The sequence below is a fragment of the Nicotiana sylvestris genome, chromosome 10, assembly GCF_000393655.2.
Source record: "Nicotiana sylvestris chromosome 10, ASM39365v2, whole genome shotgun sequence".
Taxonomy (NCBI): Eukaryota; Viridiplantae; Streptophyta; class Magnoliopsida; order Solanales; family Solanaceae; genus Nicotiana; species Nicotiana sylvestris.
In genome coordinates, this window is record NC_091066.1 from 101,981,562 (window position 1) to 102,003,638 (window position 22,077).

The 22,077-nt window shown below is 37.7% G+C and overlaps 2 protein-coding genes across 3 annotated transcripts; one reads left to right on the plus strand and one right to left on the minus strand.

Annotated features, from left to right (window-relative positions):
• Positions 1 to 207: 207 nt before the first annotated feature.
• Positions 208 to 6,523, minus strand: LOC104232477 (5-formyltetrahydrofolate cyclo-ligase, mitochondrial). Of its 2 annotated transcripts, XR_712338.2 has the most exons (8): positions 6,089 to 6,358; positions 5,864 to 6,004; positions 4,843 to 5,007; positions 3,838 to 3,879; positions 3,688 to 3,733; positions 3,427 to 3,497; positions 3,142 to 3,335; positions 208 to 297 (listed from the first exon to the last, which is right to left on the minus strand). XR_712338.2 is itself a non-coding variant. In XM_009785701.2 (7 exons), the coding sequence occupies exons 1-7, from the start codon at positions 6,225 to 6,227 to the stop codon at positions 3,199 to 3,201; spliced, it is 741 nt and encodes a 246-aa protein (XP_009784003.1). In that variant the 5' UTR covers positions 6,228 to 6,523; the 3' UTR covers positions 2,868 to 3,198. The 2 variants fall into 2 exon arrangements, 1 of the variants encoding a protein (XP_009784003.1); XM_009785701.2 differs by lacking the exon at positions 208 to 297 and having other exon boundaries at positions 2,868 to 3,335; positions 6,089 to 6,523.
• Positions 6,524 to 7,496: 973 nt separating this feature from the next.
• LOC104232478 (probable myosin-binding protein 5) lies at positions 7,497 to 10,783 on the plus strand. Its single transcript, XM_009785702.2, has 5 exons — positions 7,497 to 8,461; positions 8,898 to 9,770; positions 9,854 to 10,078; positions 10,188 to 10,270; positions 10,532 to 10,783. Exons 1-3 carry the CDS (start codon positions 7,729 to 7,731, stop codon positions 10,060 to 10,062), a joined length of 1,815 nt encoding a protein of 604 aa, XP_009784004.1. The 5' UTR covers positions 7,497 to 7,728; the 3' UTR covers positions 10,063 to 10,078; positions 10,188 to 10,270; positions 10,532 to 10,783.
• Positions 10,784 to 22,077: the final 11,294 nt, after the last annotated feature.

A 22,077-nucleotide genomic window follows, 5' to 3' on the forward strand; every position in this document is an offset into this window, starting at 1 on the left:
AAAGTTGGTCGGTTTCATGAAAAACAATTCGCGAGACGCAAAAATAGTATTTCGTACTTTTGCACGAAAAAACTGACCGAAGTTGGTCGCTTTCGTAAAAAGAATGAAAAATAAAATATTTTGAAAAACCGACCGACTTCAGTCGATTTTGTCGATCGGTCGGCGGCGATCGGTTTTGACCGAATCTCTAGTAACCTTGGGTAGCACCCTCTTTACACCTGCATGCTCATAACAAGTATAGGGAATTATGCATTGCCCTCCACCTTTGACAAAGACCAGCTTCCACTCATCCCATCTCTGCAAAAACCAATTGAGATTGATCATGTCAAACAATACTAACTTAAGAAGTTCTTATTAAGGTCTATTTGATGCTCAAGAAATGTTTTCTTAACAATTCATGCTACAAACTGTGCATATATGGGATTAATTAAAAGGAGTTGTAAAAAAAAATTAAAGTCGGTAAAATCTTGCTCGATAAACAATGGTCAAGAAAGATTAAATGGACAAGCTATATTGTCAGTTGAAAAAGAATTATTAAAAAACATTAATAACAAAAGAAATAAGTAATTGATGATAACTTTGCATCTCAAAAAGCTTTAAAAACAAATGTCAAAAACATAAATGATTCTTGTTAATGTTCAGCTATAGATCATTGTACAACTACTAAGCAGCCCTGCAGCTTGCAGAATATATATCTTTTTCCACTTAGTTTCTTGGAAATTTGTTTTCAATGGCTTTAGCTTGCAGTAAAAGAGCGATCTCGTCCCAAAATGACAAGGATTAAAGTTAAAGTTGATCTTTTAGTTACACACCCCAAAAAAATTGCATTCAATAATTTTCTTTTTTCCTAATAAATTTGCATCCAATGTTGAGATAAGGTAACAAGAATGTGAAAGGTCTTAGAGAAGAAATTTCACATGACCTTCTCCCTCCTCCTACATGCTTAGTGCTGGAATTAGCAAGATATTGGCATAACATTGAATAACGCAAGATGATCAGTAATGGGTTTTGTGTTCTAATAGTCCTTAGGTTCAATTCAACCCCTAAAAGCTACTTAAAGAGGTGATAATTGTCCAAAAACATAAAAAGAGAATTTACAGTGAACAAATCTAACAAATTGTGCGATGTCCAGGTTAGAGCTGAATAATAAATCTCATAAATACCACGCATCTATAAGTTGTAAAGTACTCCAACCAAAGGAAAAACTTAGAAAAAGAAAAGACATAACAATATAGTAGCATTGTAACTAATTGGAGAAATAGAAATGAAAATTTACTTACTGTGTGATGAAATAAGAACGAAGCTGAAAAGTACTAGGAGAATTATAAGATGGAAAAAGCAGATTTATCCATCAACTCTTGATGGGATACTCCCTCTGTCTCATATTATTTGTCGTGCTTCTTTTTTACATGCCCCTTAAAAAATATTAATTAGGAAAGAAATTGAACTATTCTACCCTTATTTAGGTTTTTACGATATAATCTCTTTTCATTGAATATTTATGCGTTGTCTTTATCTTCAAGAACAATTATTACTAAGGGTAGAAAAGAAAAAAATAATCAATTTTGTCTTGAACTTCTAAAATAATAAATAATTTGAGATAACTATTTTTAATAATCACAACTGTTAATACGAGACAGAGTAGTTTTTATACGTGACATAAACTGAATAGCGAAATATGCTCATGTTTATGGGGAAGAGAATGACGAGAACAAGCAACTAATCTTAACCACATCGCTAGTTCTCTCAAAAAAATTACTTTTTCTTGGAATAACCAAAAACAGTGATGAACTAATTTTTAAATGCATTAAAAGTTCCGCCTTTTTGTTTTTGTTTTTGTCTGACTATTAGCAAGCATTCCATCAAAAACGGAAAATTTTAAACTCAGTCCTTTTGATTTACTTAAATCTCATTTAGTCAATAACTAGCATCTGCTGATTGCTCTATACCAGATTCTTGCAAGGACGGTTAGATGCCAAACTAAGAGAAAAATACAGAGTCAGCAACACATAGTAAAGTAGACAAAGGTAAGAGAAAAGTTCACTCCATAGATAATACTCTACTTGCTTCTTCAAGTGTGAGATCTGCATGGTGAACAAGAATATTCACCACCAGTTGGGGACCTCATAAAAATTGACCAAGCCGAACCCATTTTTAGGTTATTTAGGTTTTTTTTTTTTTTTTTTAAATGCAAAGGTTCCCGTACGAGCCTACAGCAGTACCAAATAATTAAGATACATCTTAAGTTTCCTGTAAAATTTTGAGGAAAAAAAAAAGAGTCGAACCTACTTAGTAATATAAGTACAGAAATATTGATCACATATGTAATTAAGCATATAAACATACAATGTTTTAGATGAAAAATGGATCAAATCGAACTATAAACACTCCTTCCTGAGAGTAATATGCTTCTTTTGTTCAAATGTATTCCTCTAACGTGTCCTTAATGTGCAGTTCAAAGAACTTATGGAAGAATTTCGACTCCTAAAGTTTAGACTGCATTATGAGTACCCGATAAATGGAATTTCAAACCTAGTCCCCACTATTGCACAAATCTCATAATTCATAATCACTACTATTGATTACTTTAACTCTTCATTCAAAACAAAGGCTTTACCACAGAACCTTTTGATACATATTCCATATTCTTTGCTTTAAGCCAAGATACAAATAAAAATCCCACAAGTGTAATTAAAGATCTTAAACCTTTTCACTTCATAAAGGCTCAATTCAAGAGGAAAGAGTTTAGCATGTGTCTCATATAACTAGTCTTAATTATGTGAGTGTGTTCACATAACTAAAGTAAAGTGTCTTACTTTAAAAGGTCTTTGGTAAAAGGAGGTAGAGAGCCATCGAGAGACACTAACTTCAAACCAAAGGGTATTGCTTTAGTTATATGAGCACTCTTACACAATTAACACTAGTAGAATACAATACACTCAGGAACACAGTTTTCTTCAGTTTTGTCAACTCAATTTCAGTAGAATACAACAGATTAGGAACTTTCCCCAAAGCGCTTTATCTAGATGCAATGAAACAGAACAATCTGTTAACCCTTGCACTTGACTCTTGATGAATTAAAAGTACATGATTTCTTCACAGTCAGATCAGTTAGTTAAGTGAAAGAGGATTTTATGTCACCTCTATTCAGCGCAACTGTAGACCTAGGGCCTGAAGGTCCTTAGAAGAGCATCTTTATCAGTGGCATATCTCCAGTGCAGCTGGACTAATGGGAATCAGACCAGAAGGTGATACAAGTGCATCAACAAGAACATCATTTGGAGTTAGTGGTATAGTGCCCTCATCCAATATCTGCACTGAGTAAGAAAGCGCAACTGCAATTCAAAGAAAAAGCTAAAATCATCTGTTGTGAAAAAATCAGAACTATCACATGCATTCCTAGAAATAAGCAACGAAGAAACATACTCTTGAGAGGTTGCTTCCAATTTCGCTCCTTTGTACGTTCCTGATATCTTGTCAAGAAGGTATCATAATAACTGTTTCACAAGCCATAGGAAGAAAGGATCACCAACAACAAGAGGATATTAGGATTATAGAAGAGGGAGAAACTTATAACGACTCTTCTCTTATTTTCTTTTTCCTTTTCTTTTTCATAGGTGCACTTCTCAGTTAAACCTATCACTTCTGAAGAGGATGAAATAAAGAGTCAAAGATATAAAGCCCTACCCTCCACCACGGCCTAACCGCCTTCCAGCTTTGTCAAAAGCAAGTCCTTCAAAAAAAGAGAGCGCAGAAATCAAAATGCAACTCCAAAATTATCTGGTTTCAAGTTTTGAATCCGAGAAGTTTGACGATGAAAAGTTAGGAAGTACTTACCAGGTAAAATTAACAAATCAACAGGCTCATCCGCCAACAAGACTGCAACATGAAAATTTCTTCAATTACTAGCATTAAATCCATAGTCCTATTTCACTTTTAGAACCAACGAAACCAAACTGGACAAAAATAAGAAGTACATGACAAACAAGATTTGCAGAATAAGAGATGTAAATCCAAACGATAGCCCAGTCCATAACTGAGTCTTTTCGATGAAGGCCTCAAGCAACAACTCGCACTTCTCTTAAAAATCAATAAAAGGCATAGCAGAAAAGTAGTCTCAAAATTGAAAAAGGCATAAGGTCATCCTTAAGTCAAGAACTCAAAAAGCTATTATTGCTCTCCTCCATTTGTAAAACATATAATCTTTTAGGCCTTCCACCATCTAAAGCAGGCAAAATTTCAAAAGATTGAAAGGGCCAAATGATAGAAAAGCTATGATGCTTTCACTTTTATTCTCCTGTTTGTATCTTGCATGTTTCAGACGAGTGCTCCATGGCACTAGCACAAAACCATATTACATAGATATTTAACATTGATGATTATGATATCCTACAACAACCATAACTTTTCAAGAGAAAACTTTCAATACTGAGAATTCGCGGGCAAAACAGATTCCTTTACATACTTACTAGTTTGATTAAAAGGAATGGGCATAATATCCAAAGGAATCGCCTAACTGTTATCAGAAACAAAGAAATTGGAGAGGTTAACGGTCATGAAATGTAAAGTTAATCTCTAGAACCTTTCACCACACTATGACAGAATCTACAAAATACAAAATAAGTTTTCAGTGCGGTGAGGGTTAGAGTGCTGGAAGTATCAATTTATTCAAGATGTGAACTTTAGGAAAGTTATGATCACATACATCAAGGATTTCCCAAATACAGTTATTACCAAAAAGAGTGCTAGCATGATTTGAACTTCCACATTAGAGTATCACTTGAATACCAAATGCTACCAAATAAAAGAAATTTTCCATTTGGAGACAAGAAGTATATATACCATCTTCCCTATCATTTCCTTCAGCATCTATTGGAGCTGGCTCCAAGATGTTCATTGAATTTGCAATCATGTCCTCAATGCTTGAGATGTGTAGCATTCGCATGTTTCTGTTCTTGTCTTCGACACGTGGAACATAAAGCTTTTTCCTCATTTGCAAATCCGATTCTGATTTGATAATGACATAAGAAGTCAACATTAAGCTCTATAAGAATTGAACCACTAAAGAGATACAGTAAAGAAAAAGAGAACCACCATGAGAAAAGTCCTTGTACCTTACATTTGGTAGTAGTAAATTAGAATGGACATTTTGAATAGTGGCATTAACAGCCATATAGCTATACTCTGTAGATTACGGTACGTATCTTAAGGTTTGCCTAGTATTTCATCAGAATCAGGATATAAGCTAGTGGATGTGAACTACCACTATACTCACTACCTTTTTGTGGCGATGCTCAACAACAATAACCACCCAGTGAGATCCCACATGTGGGGTCTGGGGAGGGTAGTGTGTACGCAGACTATACTCACAACCTTTTTGTGGCGACGCTCACAGATATATATTGTTCAATATCATCTGATTATATATGCATAAGTCGAGCTGAGAGACCGGTGCTTCTGAGATACTGTCATTACATTGCATCTGCCACATGAGTAGTCAGAAAACATGACAACAGAAATCTACTCATATAGCTTCTTTTTTTCTTGGAGAAAGAACTCCACTTATTTAGCTTGTACGATTGAAACAAATGAACAAACCCAAGATGAGAAAGTGAACAAAGGTGGTGGATGAGCCTCATGACTATCATAAACAGTAGATTGAATCAGAAACTTCCGCATCCTCTCCCCACCCCAAACCCCAATATTTTGCTGACTCTCTAATGCTTACAACAACAACAGCTACTACTACACCTCAATTCGGATTGGCAATAGAATGCCTCACCATGCACAGATAAACTCAAGTGTGAAGATTGAACTTTTTGCTGTGATTGTGTGCGGTGAAGTTTGCCTCTGAGATACAAACCTGTTGATGGCTTCTGGAGAATGTGAGACAGTAGTTGGGATGTATCAACTTCCCGCAAAGCACTACAACTTATGTAAGCGCACAATCTCTTAGAAGCCTTAAACCACGGAGCCTCCAACACAATCCTTTGTATTGCTTCATCTGATGAGCCACATAGAGGTCCAACAGTAAATATCATAAAAGAAAAAAAGAAAAAACTCATTTGATTATGTGTTTTGGTTGTACCTTGTTGGGATCTAAGGGAAGGATCCAGGGACTTGAGATCTCTCTTAACTAAGGAGCGAAGGGCCTTTTTCTGCTTGAAGATGGTGTCCAGATGGGCTGCGCCGTCGGCACTCAGGTTTTGTTCTTCGGCAGTGCTCATGGTGATTACGGCGGAACACGGTGTGGTTGGGTGGCGCAGAATGCGGGTATAGCAGCGGTACTTGGTACTTCAATTAGCTGACGTGGCAACTGTCAGGGATTGACCTGCTCACTATTCAGATTTCAGGGTCCACCGTCGTGCTTGCACATATATATATATATACTAGTATTTCTGCACGTCTTTTCCATCTTTAACAGGGGAATCCATTAGTAAGAAAAAAGTGTCATAAGACTTTTTAATTTTTAAAGAGGATAAAAATGGTGGCAACTTTTCTTCAGAAAAATGTCTTAATGTTTGGTGTCTATTCGTGGCGTCTGTTGTTGTAGGAGACTTTGCCGAAGTGACGCACGTTTTAGGTTATTATATTTAAGTTAATTAAAAGGATACTTTAATAAATAATAAAGGAGTAATTTAGTAATTTAACTTTTAGATTATGATGTTCCTGCTTTTAATATATTGTAGCTTATACATAGATAAATTGTAGATGTAGATAGATTATAGATGTAGATGTAGATTGTAGATAGATGTAGATAATATATTATAGATAGATGTAGATGTAGAATGTAGATATATGTGTGCTCTTGTCACATTTGGACGTGCCCTGTCCGACGAGTATCGGAACGTTGAGTTGGTGGAAAATACCTACTCCCTCCCACTCATTTCATGCCTAAATAAAGATAATGCTAAGATTAAAAAGTTTGCAAAAAAAATAAAAATAAATATGTCATTTTTTTAAAAAAATTTGAAGTGTGTCACAAATATTTCTATAAATATTTGTATCAAATTAAATAATTGAACTTTTAACTATTTTAAAGTGAGAACATATAACTTATGAGTAAACGATAAAAACCTATTTACAAGTTACATCTCTTGCATTCATTTGTTTGGTACGAGTATTAGTATTTTTGTTTTACTCAATTGACTCCTCCAGCTTCCTTTTTAATTTTACCTCTTTTTAATTGGTTCTATTCGATAAGGGTAATTCAAATGATAGGAGTAATAGATTATTATAAGTAGAAAAATAATCAGGTAAGAGTAAATGAAAAGATAATAGATTATTTTCTACTACTAATTAAGTCTTTTAGATTTTTGGAATCAAAGAACACATGGCGCATTGTTTGAAGAGAATCACATCACAATGGATGACCGTTAATTCAGGTAAATGAAGCGCCAAGTACTCTCGTATTTGTGAAACAAAAAAAAAGAGTGACCATTGACTACATATAACTGAAAATGAAGAGCACCATCCAATATTTTGGACACTTTTGAACTAGGCAAAATATCATAATTCCTCCATAATCAAAGAAAGATACATTCAGGAGAGAGAAAGAGGTCATGATCCTGGTTTCACTTTTCCTACCATGGTCATGATCCTTTTCATTTCTTCCCTTCCACTTTGATCCCACCATTTCTTCATCTTTTGTGCTCAACAAACAACCCACCAATCTGAATTTTCCTTTTCTTTCTTGAATTTTTTTAAAACAAGTTTAGAAAAAGGGAAATGGCTTCAGGATCTTTCAAGTGTTATGTTGAACAAAAGACAGGGAAATTTGCATTCTTCTTCATATATGCTGTTCTTGAATGGGTGATGATCATTCTGCTTTTCATTGAGGGGTTTCTTGCTTTTTTCTCTAATGAATTCGCCAAGTTCTTCGACCTGAAAGTCCCCTGCTTACTTTGCACGAGGATCGATCACATTCTCGTTCACAGGAATGCCAACTTTTATTACAATGAATCCATTTGTGAAGTCCACAAGAAGGACATTTCTTCCCTTGCTTATTGTCATGTCCACAAGAAGCTGTCTGATATTAGGAACATGTGCGACGGCTGCCTTCTGTCATTTGCAACAGAGAAAGATGCTGATTGCGATAGGTACAAGTCACTAGTTGGTATTTTGCACAAGGATATTGATTGCTTTGTGGAGGATGACAAGAAAGTAGATACAAAATCAGGAAAGAAGGAAGATGAGGTCATCCAAATTGAAAAGGGCGGAATCGTTAGGTGTTCTTGCTGTGGGGAGATTCTAAAGACAAAGTCAAAATATTCCAGGAATGCATCAATGAAGGGAAATCCTTATTCTCAAGCTCCTGCTCCATCTCCAAGATCTCCCTTGACGACATGGAGAAATGAGGAAGCCCGCCATTTAGAATTGCCTCATACTCAATACACAGAGGTTAAGTTCATCTCAGATAATGATTTGGACCTTCCTGCTGATGAGGGTCTCCCTAGTGGAGGTATGTGCTCGCCCTAGCAATTTCTTTCCCGTCGTGTTTCTTCTTGTTGTTGTACTTGATTTTGCAACTGTTACGATATATGAATCATAACAATTCATAACTTTATTCATCAATAGGATATATGATGGGAAGAGTCATATAGATGCTTTTGTTTATCTAGAAATGCTAGCTTTCTTTTTCAGTAGATATTTGTATGAAATCAGTAAACAATGTTAGCAGGGGAATAGTAGGTTAGAATTTGAGCTTTAGAAAGCTTTTTCTGCAGCAAGAAATGATTCAGCATCAACAGAAATATCTGCACAGTCCATTCTAATATCACCAACTCTTTTCTATTGTCCAAACTACACTTTTAATTCCTCAAGTTATAAATGCTGTATATTTTTATTTTCCTAACTACACTTAAGAGTAAGAATATTTTGTTCTTTCCTTCATACAGGTAGAGAGGATATTAAAGCTGCTACTGTACCACTAATACCAGATTCGGAGGAGATAAATGATGATGCCTTGAAAACGCCAAATTTTACAAGAAACAAATTTTTTGGTATCCCATTGTCAGACTCAGCTCATGCTAGCCCTAGGTGGTCACACAGGCCTAGAAAATTGAGTATGGATATTAAGAGTGAATTCATTTCAGAAACTAATGACGCGAGTACAGTAAATGAATCTGACGATGACATCCTGCATCGCTTGAAGAGACAAGTTCGTTTGGACCACAAGTCCCTCATGGCACTTTACATGGAACTTGACGAAGAAAGAAGTGCCGCTGCTGTTGCAGCAAACAATGCCATGGCCATGATCACTCGCTTACAAGCAGAGAAAGCCGCTGTCCAAATGGAGGCATTGCAGTACCAAAGAATGATGGAAGAGCAGGCGGAATATGATCAAGAGGCGATGCAGGTCATGAAAGACATGCTTTTGAAGAGAGAAGAAGAGATAAAGGTCTTAGAAGCTGAACTTGAGACATATAGGGAAAGATATGGCCATATCAAGAAAGTAGGTAGTGAGGTCTGTGAGGTTGATGCAGATGAAGATTATCAAGAGTGGAATTCTCATTCTTTGTCATCCGTTAGTGAAAGATCAGCGTGTGTCAGTCCTGATGAAGGAGATCAACATGGAGTAAATGACTGCTCTTTTGAATCTGGTGAATATGGAGGGGAAAATGTGGATGAATCACATATTGATTTTGAGAAGGAGAGATCGTATCTCATGGGTTTGTTGACAAATCTTGAAGAGAAAATTAAAACATCTAAGGATGAAGGATTTCATGTTTTAGAAACAAACGAGGTTAAGCATGGATCCGGAGGAAAAGGTAAATGAATCTTGTTTATTTTCTTACCTCCTTTTTCTATCCTTTTTGTCCAAGTGCAGATACTTTTTTTTTCGTGCTGTTAGGAAATGAAAATAAGGTAACTCTTACAAGAGAAGTGTCACTAATTAGAGAGAGATTGAGAGCCATTGAAGCAGAGAGCGGCTTCTTAAAACATGCAGCTATGACATTACAGAGGGATGGTGAAGGAACCAAACTCTTGACTGAGATAGCTGAACATCTGCGGAGACTTAGGCAATCAATTGATTCCCCATCAAAGGATGCAAATGCATGACTTCTGTTCAAACATGGTAATTTCTGCGCTGTGATTCTTTTTATCTGGTTGTTCACTCAATTAAATCGCTAACTGCAGCAGCAATATAATTTTGTTGTTCTCTTTCCCATTGTACTTCCTTTTAGGATGTACATAGCTGGAAGGACCCTTGAAATTCCAAGCTTTGACAATTCATGGAGCTCTCGTCTTATCACCTTGAGAAATTCTGGTAATTTTTATCTTCCATGCTTGAATTATTTGGATATTAATTTACTGACTCTACCTGGAATGTTAATCCAAAATTCAGAGTATATAATTAAATTCCATCAGTAAATGTGCAAAATTTTCTTGAGAATATCAGCTTATCTAAGACTAGCAAATAATATGGTTTTATAAGCAAACAATTGATTTCCAAGCGTATAATAAAACAAAACGATCATCTCTTTTCGTTTAAGATTTCTAACACACAATTAATCATTTGCTTTCGCAGATGAGATAGACAAGGAACCAGACTACTTTGGCAATCCACCAAGCTTTCGCACAATCAACTCACAGAAGGAAATGCAAAGAACTCATTGTATTTAATATATATATATATATATATATATATATATATATATATATATATATATATGCATGTACTCATGTCTGTACCATATCCACTTAGATCTTTCCCCCTCCCAATTGATGTTCATTTTTGAGAAGTTGCTTCATGAGAGAATGTACATTAATATTTATCTCAGCTCACCTTCACTCCCAGGAGATCAATGTGATTGAAACTCTTGATCTTACTTCTTGAAAAGTGAGGGTGTCTCATTGAGATCCTTCTACGGGAGAATGCAAAAAAAAATTGTTTATACCCTATTTGTACAGTATTTTTGTTTGGACTATGTAGCTAAGCCCTTGCTCTCCATCCTTGAACCTTAATTTGGCTCTTAAATCCTCAATCTATCTCTTCCTTTTCTTCTTTCTGTGTTTATGGTGGGTAAGGTGGGATATATATATATATATATATACACTCACCCACCATAAATACAGAAAGATGAAAAGGAAGAGACCTATACATTGAGGATTTAAGAGCCAAATTAAGGTTTAAGGATGTGTGTGTGTATAAATCATAAAAGTTCTTTACAACTTGAAACTCAGACTCATGTCAAGGCCTTCTAAGAACAGCTATTTATCCTTAAGCCACTGAGCCAAAACCAAGCTTCCCATAATCTCAAAGGCTTCCACCAGAGAATGCTTCAGCAGCCAACACAAACTATCAAGTAGTTTGATCCACACTCCAACAAGATAAACAAGTGGTAGAGCAGAGAGTGCTAGGGGGGGTGGGGTGGGGGAGCAAAAGTTCCAAACGAACAAAACCTGTCCATTTGGTTAATTTGCTAGTATAACAGCACTTCTGACCGTTGATCGATCTTAAGGTTATTACCTATGCTGAGTTGGACAAAGTTGGTAAAATACCATCCAAAATCTAAATTAAAAGCCATCACAATCTAAATTATAGTAGGTAAAATACCTTCCAAAATCAATTTTTTTTTAAAAAAAAAAAATAAAGAAGAAAAATGAGATATCTTTTGGGCAAGGGGGTGGCACAAACTCGTGGTTTTGGTCAAAGCAAATTCAATGTATCTATATGGCATTGTCTATGATGAAGTCTTAGTAACCGGCATAGTAATTCTCCCTTTCACTGTTACAAGCCAGTTAATAGGAGAGGGTATACTTGTCTTTGCATATAAATAAGGTCCTAGTAGTCATTGGCTGATAAGAATTAGTTAATGTGAACCTGACTGATTATTTGAGTTGTTAGCTGGGCAATTAGAATGAGGTTAGAGGATTAATGGATATAAAAGGGGATATTATTGTAATAGGGGATACATTGTAATTTGATAGTGAAATTGATTTCCTCCACGTCTATCTCTGTTACCGGCCAGTCCACCGTAAATCTGTTCAGGGACCATTCATGCTCTTGGCCCCTTAGGATTTTCTATCTTTTTTGTTTGAATTGTACTAATGGTATTAGAGTCAGGTTCTCGGACAGTAATGACTACCATGGAAGATGATATTTGCTCGGAAGATGATATTTGCTCGGAAGATGATAGCTTCTATGAAGAACTCACATAAGACATTGACGACATGAAGAGATCCATGATTGACATAGCTCTGGAGCATGTCGAGAGCTTGGATGAGATTAAAAGTATGTTGGGATCCTACCTAACAGGAACAAGACCGCATGTCGGCGGTGAAGTTTCAAGTACTAGCAGCAAGTTGAATTCACAGCAAGGTCCAGAAACTTTACTCGCTAAAAGCCACAAAATAAAGCCTGATGTTCAGCAGAATCATACTCTTCAAAAGGTATATGAATTTGATATACAATCATCTGCAACTATAGGAGATGGGCAAGAAGAAAAACTTGAGATTAATGGGGAACTTCAAAATGATGAAGAAGACAAGAAGGTCTTAGAGATGAATGAGAAAAAGGTTTCATCACATGACTAGGAGGTTGTATAAGGGTGAAATCGAGGCTAACACACACCCCAATTTTTTGGTGGGTCAAACGAAGCAAGGATATGACTACATTAGATCGAAATCGAAGATGGGAACTTCTCACACTAGGGCCTGAACGAAATGCACGCACCGGGCTTGATAAGACAACACCTCCCTAAACCTAGAACTAGCTCCGAGACCTCGAAGAACATGGTAGCGGTTGCACACAATTAACAGAGGGTCACGATATATGCGCCCCACCGGATATCACGGTGCATATCTTGCCTGACATCAATAACAAATCAATAATTTATAAGAAAGGAGGATTTTTACCTTTTTTAGAATTGTACTAGGGATGAAACTCTCCTACTATATAAAGAGGAAGCTTTTATCTCATTAGAATGCACTATAACACGCATACCAAAGCAATACAAAATTATTTCTCTGCTACAGAAAAATCTTTACTTTACTTTTGTTCTTTGTTCTTGATTGGCTTTGAACCTAAGACCCAACCGAGGGTAGAAACTATCGCCCAATCCAAGTTCAAGCTCGGCCATAACGTTACGACTGGTTTGATTATTCAGTTTGTCTTTAACTCATTCATCTAACATTTTGATTATTTGTATTGAATCAATCCACATATCTTTAAAACTGCGTATAAATTTAATTATTATCTATTTTAAGGATAAACAGTTTGGTGCCCACTGTTGGGCTAAGGATAATAGTGGTGGTTTAATACAAATTTCCATAACACACTCCCTTTTTATGCTTGTTCTTCAAGGTTTCAATTTTAGGTCATCTTAAAAATGGCAAATTCTCAGCCTGCCCACTTGAACGTCGAGGCTGAGAAATGAGGTGCCCCTTGCTGACCCCCATGGAATCCCAACTGTCGATCAAATAGACGCAAATTCACAGGTTGCTATTGACGCCCACCTGCCTATTGACCCCAAAAACAGCATTCACAAGGCCCACGAGCAACTGTTCGAGAAATTCCCCTAAGGTGAAGGCGATGGGATAAGCCTGCAGCTAATCTTCGAAATGTTGTAGGCTCAACAGGCGACGATAGCACAACTATAGAATCAGGGCCACCCTCCCATTAGGGGTCGAGCCCAAGTGGTCCTGAATACCCAAAGAAACGAGCAAACCACCGAGAGGTTGGATGAAGCTGAGCCTGGGTCCAACCCCGAGATAATGAAAATGCTCGAAGCATTGACGAAGCAGGTGGAATCAGGTGAGAAGAAAATTGAGGCCAATGAAATAAAGGTAGAGACATATAACTCCAGGGTCGATCAAATCTCAAGAGAACCCTTATATTAAGGACCGGATTTCAAGAAGTTTATCCAAAAGCCTTTCCCTCCGAGCGCCACACTGAAGCTGATCCCGAAGAGATTTCGTAAGCCAGATATTCCAAAGAACAACGGAACCACTAATTCAAATGGGCATGTGACCTCCTATGCATGTGCCATCAAGGTGAATGACTTGGAAGATGATGAAATCGAGTCAGTGCTGCTAAAGAAGTTCGGGGAAACTCTATCAAAAGGAGCAATGATATGGTATCATAACTTACCCCCAAATTCTATTGATTTGTTTGCTATGCTTGCAAATGCCTTTGTGAAGACTCATGTCGGGGCCATCAATGTCGAGACCAGGAAATTGGACCTTTTTAAGGTTAAGCAAATAGACAATGAGATACTTAGGGAATTCATATCAAGATTTCAAATGGAATGGATGGATCTGTCTCCGGTTGCGGATGATTTGGCTGTTCAGGCGTTCACTCATAGACTTAATCCCCGAAGTTCCTTGGCTTCGCAGCAACTAAAATAAAATTTAGCAGAATACCCGGTGGTAACTTAGGCCGACGTCCACAACAGGCACCAGTTGAAAATCAAAGTCAAGGCTGACCAACTCGGAGCCCCCTCTAGGTCTGTTTATCCCGTTAGAACCGATGATAAGTCTAAGAGAGTCGTCGATCATGAACCAATATCGACCCAATACCGGTATCAACCATACAACGGAGATCGAAGGGGTAACGGGTTCGAGTATCACCCTACGAGGAACAAAAAGAGAAGCAATCGAGGGCCCAATAGCAGAAATCTGATGAGCAAAAGCAATTTCAATAGGCTGCTCGGGGCTAGGGAGGCACCAAGATTTTCGTAATATAACTTCAATATTGATGCTTCCAGTATCGTGCAGCCATTGGGCGCATCAAGGACACCAAGTGATCTCGACCATTGCAGTCGAACCCTGCCCAAAGAGATACTAACTTGATGTGCAAATATCATGGCACTCATGGACACATGATCGAGGAATGCTGGCAATCAAGGGAAGAAGTTTTCGGGTTGTTTAATAATGGCACCTACGAGAATTCCTGAGTGATCGAGTAAAATACCACTTCAGAAATAGGGACGCCATCAAACAGAGTGAACAAGAGGAATCTCAGCACATCATCAATATGATCATATGAGTGGACGATGTCCCTCAAGGGCTGATGTTAAAACGCACTAAAGTATCTATCACAAGGGAGAAACACGCCCGAGATTATATACCATAGGGAACCATTTCATCCAGCGACGAGGATTCCGGGGGCATCGTATAACCTCATAATGATACATTGGTAATATCCGCACTTATTTAAAAACTCGAGTTAAATGTGTGTTAATTGTCCAGGTAGCTCGACCAATATCCTCAAATTGAGGGTCGTAGAGCAGTTGGGTTACAAGACCAAATAGTGCCGGCTATCCGGGTGTTGAACATATTTAACACAGCATGTGAAACCACTAAAGGGGAGATAACTCTACTAGTGAATACCGTCTGGACAATCCAAGAAATAGAGTTCTTTGTGATCGAAAGGGACATTAGATATAACGCTCTATTTGGAAGACCATAGGTTCACAATATGAGGGCAGTCCTTCGACCTTACAATAGGCGTTAAAGCTCCTTACACCAAGAGGAATCAAGACGGTATACGGAGAACAGCCGACTACAAAGGAGATGTTCGTAGTCGATGACGTACTCCCAGTGCCCACCATCTCGACATTAAGGAACACGGAGCCGACCAAAAAGGTTGAAGTTAAATAGCAACCACCGACGCAGGTCGCGGCCGGACCGGAAGAATGAGGAGTCGATGGGGAGGATGATTACGAAGTTTCGAGATAATTCATAGCTCCTGATAATATCGACACCACCAAATCAACGATCAAAGAGTTGGAGCAAGTCTTATTGATCGAACACATATCGGATCAAATGGTATACCTAGGTACAGGGTTATCCCCTGAGCTCAAGAAAAAACTCATTAATTTTCTTAAAGCTAAACGTATCTTGTTTCGCTTGGTCACATCTTGACATGATAGGGATCCCGCTGCAGATAACCACTCATAAGCTAAGTTTGGACCCAAAGTTCCACCCGGTTAAACAGAATAGGAGACCTCAGTCCGAGGTCAAGCATGCATCATAAAGGACGAGGAATCTAAACTCTCTAAAATAGGGTCAATTCGGAAAGTTATGTACCCAGACTTGTTAGCTAACTTAGTGGTAGTGCCTAAAAAGGAAATAAGCTAAGAATGTGTGTAGATTACAAAGACTTGAACAAGGCATACTCTAAGGATTCTTTTCCTTTGCCTAACATCGATCAGGCGATCGACGCGATGGTCGGGCACGAGATACTTAGCTTTCTTGATGCCTACTCCCGGTACAACCAAATTCGTATCAACACGGGCAATCAAGAAAAGACCTTTTTATTACTAAATTCAGCACCTATTATTCTTACATAATGCCATTCGAATTAAAAGAACGTCGGTGCCACCTATTAATGCCTAGTAAATTGGATGTTTGAAGAATAAATAGGAAAACCAATGGATGTTTATATTGACGACATGTTAGTCAAGTCCCTGCGAGTAGAGGACCATTTGAAACATTTGCAGGAAACCTTCGACATATTGAAGAAATACAATATGAAGCTGAAACCGAAGAAGTGTGCATTCGGGGTCAGATAGGGAAAATTCCTTGGGTTCATGGTACCCAATCGAGGAATTAAGATCAATCCCGACAAAATCAAATCCATAGAAAATATCACCATGGTGGACAACGTCAAGGCCGTTCAGAGGCTGACCGGGCGTATAGCCACCCTGGGCCGGCTCATATCGAGATCCTCTAACAAAAGCTATCATTTCTTCTCACTACTAAAGAAGAAGTATAATTTTTCCTGGACACCGGAGGGCCAACAAGCTTTGGAAGAACTCAAACGGTATCTATCAAGTCTGCCCCTGCTGCACACCCCGAAGGTGGACGAATAATTTTACCTTTATTTGGCGGTTTTTGAGGTGGCGGTAAATGGAGTCCTAATTCGGGAAGAGGAAGGTACGCAATTTCCTATTTACTATGTCAGTAAAACTCTAGGAGAGGCTGAAACAAGTTCACAAAGGGGTTTGTGGCCAGAAGATACCGAATACGCCTTGAGACAAGCTCACGAAGGGGTAGAGTCTTTGGTCCAAACATTAATCAGGGTCGGCTACTACTGGACCGAAATGGAGAAAGATGTGATGGACTTTGTGCAAAAATGCGATGACTACCAGAGACATGCCTTGGTGATCCATCAACCGGGAGAACTACTCTACTCGGTCTTGTCCCCTTGACCGTATATGAAGTGGGGAATGGATATCGTTGGTCCCCTACCGTGGGCACCCGGTAAGGCTCAAGTCATACTGTTCATGATTGATTATTTTTTCAAATGGGTCGAAGCTCAAGCGTTCGAAAAGTTCCTAGAGAAGGAAGTCATTGAATTCATCTACGACCATATAATATGTCGATTGGGGATACCGGCCGAAGTCGTTTTCGATAATGGGAGACAATTCATCGACAACAAGGTAAATAAATTCTTCGGAGATCATAAGATTAAGAAGATTCTATTAACACCTTACAACCCTAGTGGGAACGGACAGGCGTAATCAACGAATAAGACCATATTTCAAAACCTGAAAAGGAGGTTGACCGATGCCAAAGGAAAATGAAAGGAAATCCTGCTTGAAGTCCCGTGGGCATACTGTACAACCTTGAAGTCTAGTACTAGGACCACACCATTTTTGTTGGTCTACGTGGCCGAATCCTTAATACCGAGAACGGAGCCTCGGGTTCCAATATGCGACCAAGAGTTAAATGATAAGGCCATGATCATGAGCCTGGAATTATTGGATAAGAGGCATGAGACCGCTCTGGTCCGATTGGCCGCACAAAAACAACAGATAGAAAGATATTACAACTGAAGAGCCAACCTTCGATACTTCCAAACTAGGGACTTGGTGTTGAGAAAAGTAACATTACACACCCGGAACTCGAACAAGGGGAAGCTGGGACCAAATTGTGTAGGACCATATTGAGTCATCAGAATTACCGGCAAAGGCTCGTACAAACTCGAAGGAGGAAATGGTGTGCTACTACTGAACAACTAGAACATGACGTACTTAAAACGGTACTACTGCTAAGGTATGAACTCAATTATCCTTTAATCATATTATAAATCAGACTAACATTTGCAGGTAACGACCAAGGATGGATATGGATGTTAGGACTGAAAGCACACGTTATACTCTTTTTTCCTTGAACAGTTTTTGTAATAAAAATGGGTTTTTCGACAAGGTTTTTAACGATAACGAGGCAACATTAAAACGTTCTAACTTAGATTCAAAGGCCGGTCTCAAACCAGAGTCAACGGGCATTGATTCCACGTCAACAATATCTGAGCCATCTCAAGCTCGACCTCAAATACTAGGGAAAATTTAGAAAGGAAAAAGAAAACCTTGTACGTTAGAAGCTAAGGCTCGATGGTTAGGATTCATTGTAAGGGCCAAACGGTAGTGTGAACCGTGACCACATAGTCCACTTTAGCCATTGTCACGACCCAAACCGATGGGCCACGATGAGCACCTGATACCATACTCGGCCAGAGCGTACCACACTTTAGAGGGATAACCCTTAACTTAGGCCGATGAGGCCATACTCTGAATCATCTTAAAATATCATCTCTCTCATCTGAGGGGTAAACATACCCAAAAGCTCATATATATATATAATTATGCAGGATGATGAGGCCACCATGAACGTCTATTGATAGACCAAAATATACGGGACTCGTCTACAAGCCTCTAGAGATAACTGAACTATATCATGATTGGGACAGTGCCTCGACCTACCCATCAAACCTGTATATATAAAATAGTCTCCAAGGTATAAACCTGGTAACTCCGAGAAAGTGGAGCGTACCAACCAAGCTAAAATATTTGACTCTGTCTACTGGGAAGATCTATCCAGCTATCTACCAGGACCTGCAGGCATAAAATGCAACGTCCCCCAGCAAAAGTAACGTCAGTACGAAATAATGTACCAAGTATGTAAGGCAACAGATTAACTGAAAGCTGGAACTAAACTGATAATATAATTACTGAAAGTAACTGAGAGTCAAAGATAATCTGAAGATATGCTTACCTGTTGATACTGACTTAACTCTCTCAATATAATAAGTAAAGTAGTTGTCTGTCCCTATAAGGCTTGTATATATATAACTACTTTATCGTAGTAGGCTCGCTCATAGGCGCTCAGCCATACTAGGCTCTATATCTCGGCCATGCTGGGCTCGCTCATAGGCGCTCGACCACAGTAGGCTCGGCATATAACTTACCATCTGATCAGAGGTTTCCCAATAGGGGTCTGCCCATCGATTATAGCTAGATGGTAAAGAAAATAATGTAATATTGTATATATAGGCTCTTTGCTCTCTTGACTGGAAGAATACAATACTCAATTGAATATGATAAGGGAGAATACTTTAACTTGTGAGACTAGAAAAATGTATATAAATTTAGGAATATGAAATTCTCTTTATGCCTCATTATCAAACTTGTGTAATTACGAGATCATGCCAAAATGAAGGAAGGGATTAGACTTAACATACCTGTATGATATCTTCCTTATTACTCAACCAAGCTCAACACAACTTCTTGCATCTACAACAAGTGAAATGATATTGTCGTTGACATATAATATCGTACCATCGTATTTGGCTAGTCGCATGAATTAAGGAAAATTAGGCAGCAACTCGGCTATTTTAATACATCCCAAAGACCACTAAGAGTCATCAATAGCACAAAAACAACAAATATAACCAACACTAGCAACAACAACAATATAATCCAATATGAGTTTCTCTGATTATCTTAACAATCATATTGAGCAGCAAGCTCATTTTTTACTCATAACAAGATATAAACTGAATCTGACTCTTATTACATAAATTAGTTTACAACCTTCATAACATCATACTTATATGTGCCATATTATTTCTAGTTTAAAATGTCCTCCAAAACAGCCTCATACGTCTAGCACCTTAATTTTTATCGTCAATCACTTGATTTTCATCTTTTCTTCTTCAATCAACTTAATTAACACCTAGGAAAGCTTAGCAACAGCAGCCACAACATTATCAAATTATTTCTCATAATTTTCAGCCATCATAAACCATATTTTTAACCACAAAACAGTCCAACCAGAAAGTCAATTGTATCCCATGTTCCTTCGAGTGCATCTTATGGTTTTTCACTGAAATAACACAACCAATACAAGATTAACCTTAGACACAATCAAGAAGATGTTATACATACCTTGGACAACAGCTACAACTCGAAAACCCATCCCAACTTAGCTCACAATAGCCCTCAATCACACCACAACATCATAGAAGTATTCTCTTGTAGTCTTTAATACCTTTGATGAGGATTTGTGTTGATTTCTCTTGAGTTTAGTTATTGGAACCATGGACAAGTTCTTGGAGAGATTGAGAGTGTTATACAGTAATTTATCTCTGGATATTGACGAAATATAATGGATAAAGACAACTTATAAGCCCACATCCTCAATTCTCCAAGCAGGTGGTTAAGTTGCCTGCTTGGCAGCTTGAGCAGTGCCACTTCGGACTCTTGTATCTATCTACTCCGATATTCTATTAACAAACGGTTTGCAACATTAGAAACTAGACACATAGGACTTTAATTATATATATATATATATATATATATATATATATCCATGTAACTCTCAATACATTTGGAGAAAACTGCGTCGCAACTTGGCCTATAAACCTGCCAGTTTCTCCGAAGTGCGGCAACATGACTTGGTGACCCTTAATTTAAAAATCTATATTTCTCTACCCCAATGTCGTATGAATAAATGGTTTAGACAGTTGAAAACTAGGTTCCAAGACCTTCATTTTGATGTGATATATTTCCCAAAATGACATTACAAAGCTTATGAATTTATTTTCTTAAAATGGCTCGTTACAAGGCAAATCTTGACTCAATTTTTCCGTAAGTTAAATCCAATTTTTCCAAAATATTATATTTTATGTCCAAACATCATATATAGTCATATTATGACTTTACACTCATTCAATCATGATTAACAAGTCTCATATTCATTATACGTCACCTTAGAATGCACAGGGTGTAACACCAAACTTGTTGACTTTCGACAAAACTTATCTTCTTCAGTTTGTTTAGCTTATATAACTTCCAACCATCTTGGTACTTGTTATTCATGATCTTAAATATTATTAAATTCCATGTTAACATGATTAACTTACGTTATAAATTTTGCAAATGTGATTTCATTTCTGAGCTTATATCAATTGACTTACGACATACTCTTAAGTACGAAAACATGGGGTGTAACATCATTCCCCCCTTTGGAATATTCATCCTCGAATGTTGACTAATTCGCTTATCAATCCCATAACCCATAGCTCTTATGAATATTTAACTATTGTCCTTGCCATCTAGCTAAATGCTTTGTGAACAAATCCAAAGGCCAGGGCATTCCCTCCCCTTTAGGCCTCCTTCTGACACCACGACTCGTAGTCGAAAACCTTACAATCTCGTAACTATTGCTACCTTCTATCATGCAGTCTGTACTAGTTTTTCCTTGTATGTGCACCTATACGACTCTTCCCTCTAGCTTTTTCCTCCAATTTTTAGCCAATCTCTAGGCCTCACCTTGTAAACATATACAGAGCTTAACAAGATGTCCCTCTGGGCATCCATAGGTATACTAAATTTCTTCGCTCGGTACTTTGATGAACTTACAAATATTGCTATACCTTACTTCATGGACCCGATTATCCATCTATATGACTTTATCGCATCTAGGTAGGTCATATTGTAATTACTGAGGCTTACCACCAAACTCCAGGTTATTCTTGTTGCTTATCCTATATGCATAAATCTAAATCCTTTAATGCATCCTCATTACTATTCATCTTAAGAACAACGACCTAATCTCATCTTATATTTTGTGACTTTTTCCATTCATTGTTGATTCATCTCAACATCGATCTACAATTTACCACAGATAACTTGAAACTTTTTACGTAATCACTATGGCCCATGTTGCATTGAGGAACATTTGGAGCATCCCAATGTGATTCACCTTACGTGGGTGTGTCAATCCTGTTCAATTCATGAAATCTCCCTTTTTCAAATAATTACTCAATCAAAAGCCCAAACGTTA